The 8,117-nt window shown below is 36.8% G+C and overlaps 1 protein-coding gene across 3 annotated transcripts in view; it reads left to right on the forward strand.

Moving 5' to 3' along the window:
• The window catches only part of FGF12 (fibroblast growth factor 12), an 814,886-nt gene extending 807,164 nt beyond the window's left edge, over positions 1 to 7,722 (forward strand). For all 3 annotated transcript variants that reach the window (XM_006873146.1, XM_006873145.1, XM_006873144.1), the window contains one exon: positions 7,569 to 7,722. In XM_006873146.1, the coding sequence (XP_006873208.1) occupies positions 7,569 to 7,687 (119 nt within the window). In that variant the 3' untranslated portion in view covers positions 7,688 to 7,722. The remainder of the gene's footprint in view (positions 1 to 7,568) is intronic.
• Positions 7,723 to 8,117: the final 395 nt, after the last annotated feature.

The following is an 8,117-nucleotide window of genomic DNA, read 5'->3' on the forward strand; positions in this document are numbered from 1 at the left end:
CAGTGTTACATTCTGCCTTGCATAAGGTCACTATGACTCAGTACCAACTCAATGGCACCTAACAACAACAACAACAAATAAGCACTGGTCTGCTAACCATAAATTTGGCAGTTCAATCACACCAGCCATTCCTTGACTCGTACAGGGTTGCTTATGAGTCAGAACTGACTCAAAGGTACAAAACAACAACCACAGCAAAGTGTATGGAGCCCTGGTGTAGCACTGTAGGATAAGCACTGGACTGTTAAATGAAAGGTCGGTGGTTCAAACTTACCAGCCACTCCTGAGAAACCCACCCTATATAGGGTCTCTTTGAGTAAGAACAGACTTGATGACACATAACAACAACAACAACAACAAAGCATATTTAACTCTCATTCTTCATATGGGATTATTGATCCCAGATTAATCATTTGCTGTTTGTTTGTTCAGGGTTACATGCTAAATTAATCTATCCACCAAGCAAAATGACACTCCTTCTTAGCTTGTTTTTTAGTTTGGTCCAACACCATGACCTTGCAACAGTTTTCAAAGTCAGGGCACTGGGTATGCATACATTGGATGAACAGCAGCCTTACACATATAATGGTACCTCTACTGAGTTTACAAGGAGCTCTGATAGCATAATGGTTACGAATTGGGCTGCTAACCTCAAGGTCAGCAGTTCAAAACTACCTGCTGTGCCATGGGAGAAAGACGAGACTTTCTGCTCCTATAAAGATTTATAGCCTCAGAAACCCTGTACAGGGTCAGAACCAACTCCATGGCACACCATCACCACTAAGTTTGCTTCAAAGCAGTCAAGATAGTGTTTGCAAAGCACCAGAACAATTTGTAAAAGTTTCAAATTTGTCAGTCTCTTATGGAATTCACACAGTAAGATTCCCTTTGATTGACTTTGTTTTTGGCCTAAATTGGCTGGCTGTACTCATGTCACCTAAACATGTTGTTGTTGTTGTTAAGTGCCATCAAGTCAGTCCTGACTCATAGAGATCCTGTATAGGGTTTCTGAGGAGCAGCTGGTGTATTTGAACCACCGAGCTTGCAGTTCAAATGAACTTGCCATTCAGTGCTTATCCTACAGTGCCACACCAGGACTACCACATAAACATAATTGGACATTTTTCTAGATAAGATTGAACTAATTGATTTCCCCCATAAATGCTTGTATTTGATGGACGTATTATTACATCTCCATTCACTATCAATTAAAGCTGATATATGATCATCATGGCTTAAATTTTTTCTGGCCTGAAGTTCAGCAAGGTCTGACACAAGTTAACTCTTCCAGTCTTATACCTCACCACCTGACTGTTTTATTCCATCTTTTGAGATATTCATCCACTCACTGTTTATCTTATACACCCTCATTCCATCTCGTCACCTTTATTTGCTATCTCATCTATTTTTACTTATTTATTTAAAATCCTCTACATTCTTCAAAACTAAATCAACATTAAGTAACTGCTTTAATGTCCCTGTCTTCTATGGCAGTGCTATTTATGTGCATGTCTGTTCTCATTCAGCCTCTAGCTCCTGGAAGGCAGAAGTCAAGCTTTATTTCTTGCATTTGCCAGAGAATCTAGTAGAGTACCTGGCATGAGTCTATACACCTGCTTATAGAATATGTGAGCAAATTGGTGCTGAAATAAATGGCTCTTTGGATGTCAGAAAACGACAAACTGAAATTTGAAACTAGAAAAGGAAATAAAAATTCCATAATAGAATAAAAGTAATACAGTACTAATGAAGTCACGATACAAGGGTTGAGAAATGTTTTGCGAACCTGTTTCTCTTATCAAAGTAAAGCAACGTGTTCTGTATCTCTAAGTTTATGGATGGAAGAAGCATCCATTCAAGTCAGGAAGTTTTCTTAGCTGTCTTCCCCAACAATAACTTATTGCTTTAGCTTTAAGCAAAAACACTTCGCTTCTAGAGAATATAGTACAATTCTAAGACATCTCTGTTTAATCGAAATATAACATGAGCTACAGATATAATTTTTAATACTCTAGTAATCACATTAAAAAACAAACAAATGTGAAATCCATTTGAATAATAGTTGTAACTCCAATAGATTGCTGGCTGCCATAAACATTGTGTGCTCAATTACTATATTAAAAGTTGGCAGTTCGAACCCACCCTATGTCACTGCAGAAGCAAGGCCTGGTAGTCTACTCCTATAAAAATTACAGCCAAGGAAATCCTATGGAGTAGTACTACTCTGTCACATATAGTCATCATGAACCAGTGTCTTTATCTACTCAATGGCAATGAGGGTTTGTTTGTTTGTTTGTTTCAGTTTTTATTGTGAATTGAGTGATGAGAGAATATTGGTTTTATACTCATCATTTCATTGCAATAATCACAATCTCCTCCATGCATCATCATTTAACGGTATTGGCTTCTATTGCCGCTGGGTTTTTTGTTTTGTTTTTTTGGGGGGATGTACACAGAAACACTTAGGAATATGTAATCATTTAAACAACCAAAGGGCTCATTCTGCAAGCCTGCCTCCTGGCTGCCAGCACTCAGTCTTTCCCTTTACATGAGTCGAGAGACCTCAGCTGCTCTCTCTCTCCATGTCCTCATCTCTGCCTCCATCTCTGAGGTTGCTGCTTCTCTGGATAAAGTCTCACATTTCACTCATGCTCTTCTCTCTTGGTGGTCCTAAGGTCCTCTGTTTCTAGACTGTAAGATTAACTACTCCCCCATTTTTGTTACAAAACTTCTACCTTTACAGTTGTAATAGTTGCAATTAGTCATGATAACGATTATTCACAACTGAATCATACAAATCTTATCCCCATCTCTTTTCACCAGACCCATCTAGACAAGATGAAAACTATTCAGTGGGGATGGCAATGAGTTTTTAATTAACCCAGTGTATCCAAACTATTAGAATTTCAATAATCAGTGTGAACCATTATTGATGAGATGTTTTATTCTATATTTTTGTACTAAGTCTTTGGAATTTAGTATGTATTTTAAACTCACAACACAACTCAGTTTGGACTAGCTACATTTTAAATGCTCAGTGTATTACATTGGGCAGTACAGTTCTAGGATGTCCTCATCAATTTCTTATGTCCTCTTTCTAATATGCATCCTTGGTTATATCTCAATTCCTGCTGCTTCAGTACAGCCTAAAACTGAGGTTTTGAACTACTGGGGAATTGTTGATTCTTCCCACGCAAATGGGACATCTCTAGCTTCAATAGTCTTTGTTTATATCTTACATCCTGGACATTTATTTCATTACCATACCTATATGTCATTAGGAATATTTATAGTAGAGGCAAGTCTAACTCAAACATTAAATAATACATGGATACGTTTTTTTGTGTATTGTTGTTAAGTGCCATCAAGTTAGTTCCAACTCATAGCAACTCATAGGGGGTGTCTGAGGCATGGCTGGTGAGTTTGAACCACTGACCTTCCAGTTCATACAGACATTGCAGTCCACTGATTGTCCTACAGTGCCACACCAGGACATTTACTTTTTAGCTTTTATTAAAAACTCTTGACTAAGACTTTGAAACCCTACAGTCTCATCCTGGCCCTATATTACTGACCATTGGACTTTAGGGAAGTCACTTTGACTGTTTTATATTTTTAAAGTGAAGATAATTTCTTCCCACTACCAGTGAGTCAATTCTGACTTACAGCTATTCTGCATAGGACTTCTGTAAATCTTTAATAAAGCAGAAAGCCTCATCTCTCTCCCACAGAGCCACTAGTAGGTTCAAACCACTGGTATCACAATTTACAACTGAGTGCTTAGCATAATGATCAAAGGAGTTAATGAATTCCCATTGGCTTTGAATGCTCTGAAATAGTAGACTTATTTAAGATATTATTATTGTGTTGTTGTATATATCATAGTGGTTTTGATTTCCATTTTGGACTTGTAAGATACTATAGGATCACTTATGCCTTTCATTTTTTTCGTTAATTTATTTTGTGTGTATATAGGATAGTACAGTCGTGGTTCAATACAACTATCAGAACCGTAGCTGTTACTGAAGAGAAATACTATGTGCTTTCTTTGTTTTCTAACTGGATTGTGATCTTGTAAATACATTTCAATTCCAAACTTGACTAGTATTCAAACCACTTAGTTGTCAGTTTCTTAAATTAGATGGTAATATAACTGACATCCCAGTCAGTAATAACAATAAAAATTAAAACTCAAGAAATTAAAATTGCTCCATGGATTTGATAAAGATTTTGTGCTGTCTCGCTTTCTTAAAAATCCCCATGTAATTCAAAGAAAGGCCTTGGTTTGCGTTCTCTAAACATGTAGTTCATTCTGAAAGCGGAAATATAGATATTCAAATTTTTTGGGGGGGAAGGGAGGTTATTGGAAAGCAAGGGCAGTTGTTTTCAGTGAACTGGAAAATCCCATCTATTACTCTTCATTTTCTGCTTAACATATGAGCCACAGTTTTGTCTGTATTTTTTTCTGTTTTTATTTTTTTCAAACTCTGAATTTTACTGCTCCATTTAATGTAAAACTTCTAAAAGTTAGTGATTGAGTTGTCCCAGGAGAGGAACAAACTGCATACCTTAACATGGCAGAGTGAATTTTTCTTTTTGGAAAGCTACAAATTTTCAGCTATCAAGTTGGAAACCTCTCTGGAGACTGAATTCCTGGTTTCCTAGGAAGGACCACCATAGTTAGGTTATTTGAAAAATTAGAAGTTATCGGGAGCAGTAATTAAAATGATAATGTTTTCTGTTGTCACAACTGAAGTCGTTTATGTGTGAGGAGGGTAAAAAGGAGTGCCTTGGGTAAAATTTATGACATGTGAAAACTAAATTTTAAAAAAGGTAACTTCATGAAACTCTTTCACAAGATATACAAATCTGTATAAAAATACATTATTTCATGGAGATTAGAAAATAGAAATTCTTCAAGTTACCCCACACACACATCAAAGTTTAAGAAATTTGGGGTTAAAAATCTATTCTTTATTTTTAAGACAAGATTATTTAGGACTCTACTTTGTAAGTCTGTGGTAGAGGCTAGGGATAGATAGGTTTCACAGTTAGCAAAGTAAAAGAGTTGTGCATTAAGTAATTATATATAAATGACTATATTGTACATATATAAGTACATGCTTTTATATATAACAGAAATACGGGAAAGAACTAGAGAAACTTGAATAGGCTCAATAGGATTTTCTATAAGGATCTTCTTTTATTTAGGAAAAAAAAGGTCATAATCAGAAATTGCAATTGAAGCCACCTGAAAATTGTAGGCTACATTCAGTCTGAGCTGGTATCTTTTATATATTCTACTGTTTCGGCTAAAGACATTCAGTTATTTGGGGACATTGGAGGAGGCATTTAGTGAAATATTTCAGAATTTGATTTTCATATGTAGGTATATAATAATTTACACAATGTATCCCCCAATGCCCCACTGCTGTCAAGTCAATTCTGACACATAGCAACCCTTTAGTGACTCATAGCAACTCATAGCAACATAACATACATATTTGGTATATATATTTTGTGCTACTCAGAGTGTGACTAGGGTTTCAACAACATCTAAATCACCAGGAAACATTAAAAATTCACAATTTCAGACCTGTTGCCAACCTTCAGAATCAGAATCTGCATTTCTACAGTAGTCTTGTGTTATTGTATGTGGCAGTATGTCAGATTTTTTCTCCCACAGAACCTCTGAGTGGGTTTGAACTGCTAACCTTTTGATTAGCAGCTGATTGCTTTACCACTGCACCATCTGTAGCCTCAGGTAATTCAAATGCACATTAATATTTAAGAAGGTGTATTACTGATGTATTGACAGAAACCTGTCTTCTCCTCTCTGAACTAGTCTGGGACAATCTTTCTCATGTATCAATCTTCTGTGAACCTAGTTTCAGATTACCTTCCGTCAAATCAGTTTATCACTCTGATATTATTCTTCAAAATTCTTATGACAAGATCAACTCCTTCATTTTATAAAAACATCTTTCAGAGTGTACTATATGGCAGGCATTGAATCCTTTAAAAAACGCTACTTTTCAGTTATGAAAATGTGGCCAAGTTGATAGTGCTAATAAATGCTTAAACCAGAACCCAGTTCAGGAAGTGTGGCTCTCACCATGTGGCAACTGCTTAGTCATAACCGTGCTCGGGTTTCCAAGTCTAGTGCAAAGCCCAAGAGAAAAAGCAACTTGATATTTGAAATAACATTCAGATTACCAAACCACTTTGGTGGTGGTGGTGGTGGTGATGATGTGCCATGGGGTTGGTGTTGACTCAATAGCAACCCTACACAGAATTTCCAAGGCTGTGGTAGCAGCCTTTATGGGAGCAGAAAGCCTCATCTTTCTCCTGTGGAACAGCTGATCGTTTTGAACTGCTGACATTGAGGTTAGCAGCCCGACTTATAACCACTTAAGCTACCAGAGCTCCTTACCAAACCACTGTAGTGGTGGCTCATAGGTTGAGGTACTTAATTGTAGTTTCTAAGCCAAGGATGAAAATAATTCCTAATTCTTAACTGAAATACTTCATATACTCATTTACAGTCAATGTGTTGATCACTCAGTAGTATAATGAAGTTGTGTTAATGCTCTGAAGATGCTGATGTTGTTGTGATGTGCCGTACATAGAGTTGGTTCCGACTCAAAGTGACCCTGTACAGGGTTTTCGAGCCTATGAATCTTTACAGGAGCAGAAAGCTACTCCATGGACTAGCTGGTAGTTTTGAACTGCTGATCTTGAGGTTCGCAGCCCCATTCGTAACCACGACGCTACCAGAGCTCCTTGAAGATGCTGATAGTCTATCTTAAAAGAACACACATGATTGAAAAACACTGTTCTTTCTAAGCAATGGTACATCCACGTTCAACACACACAGCTGATTGTGACTAACTGTCCAAAAAAACAATAGAGGAGAAAAAGAACTGTTTATATAGATGGAACTGGAATCTCACAGCTGCATAACCATATTCCCTATTGATGAAAAACTAGGAAGTTACAGACTGTTTTTATTTCTTCATTTGAAAAAAATCTGAAGCTATTTGGGAAATTGCTTCTCATCCCCCTTTTCTGTCTTTCTTCCCACTATTATTTTAGTTAGGATGCCCTGAATACTGTCAATAAATATTTAAATTTTACTAACATGTTTCTTCTAGTAGAATAAAGATTAAAACCAGGTAAATAAAAGCTTTTTTTTCTCCCTACCCAGACTAGATTTCAGATTAAAAACTAAAAAGTGAAATAGCTATTTCTTTCTCTTCAATCTTATATGCCCACTGTGTTCACTAACTCTGCCTGAAAATCCTATTATATAGATTAGGAGACTGGGAAGACTTGAGCCCTATCTATAAGAGAACAGAAACCACTCATATGTCTGCCATTCAAGGAGATTTAAACGTTGTGGCTGATATAACTGGAATAGAACAACAGGTATTCACTGATTAGATTATCAAGTTTGAAACTTTTTTACAAGGGGAGAAGAGCTAGGTGATGCGAATTTGAGAAATATATCGAGGCCAAATAAGTCATCCACTATCATAATAAGTAATTGTTGTGATTTTATTTTTCAGTGTGTATGTACAGAGAGCCATCACTACATGAAATTGGAGAAAAACAAGGGCGCTCGAGGAAAAGTTCTGGAACACCAACCATGAACGGAGGCAAAGTTGTGAATCAAGATTCAGCATAGCTGAGAACTCTTCCTTCTTCCCTTTCTCATCCCTTCCCTTTCTGCCCCTCCCCTTTACCCATTCACTTCCAGTATATACACCCAAGGAGATGAAAATAAAATGGCAACACAGGACCTAGTGGCTAAGATTCTGCACTCCTTTGTGTAGGACAAGAAAATGGAACCAAAGCTTGCCTGTTGCAATGTGGTAGGACATGCACATGTACAATAATTAGCACACAAAAAGCAAAGGACAAAATAAATCAGGACTCCACAAGCACTTAAAAGTAAACTGGTCTTTTATCAAATGAGGGCTAATTGTAATAAAGATAGAACAATAACAAAGATGAAATAAAGTTATTACCTTCAATAAAAGGGTTTTGGAGAATTGAACTTATCAGTCAATGTAATACCCTGACTAGCTTAAACTCTGGATAATGCTGTAATGTGT

Source organism: Chrysochloris asiatica, unplaced genomic scaffold, assembly GCF_000296735.1.
Source record: "Chrysochloris asiatica unplaced genomic scaffold, ChrAsi1.0 scaffold00224, whole genome shotgun sequence".
Taxonomy (NCBI): domain Eukaryota; kingdom Metazoa; phylum Chordata; class Mammalia; order Afrosoricida; family Chrysochloridae; genus Chrysochloris; species Chrysochloris asiatica.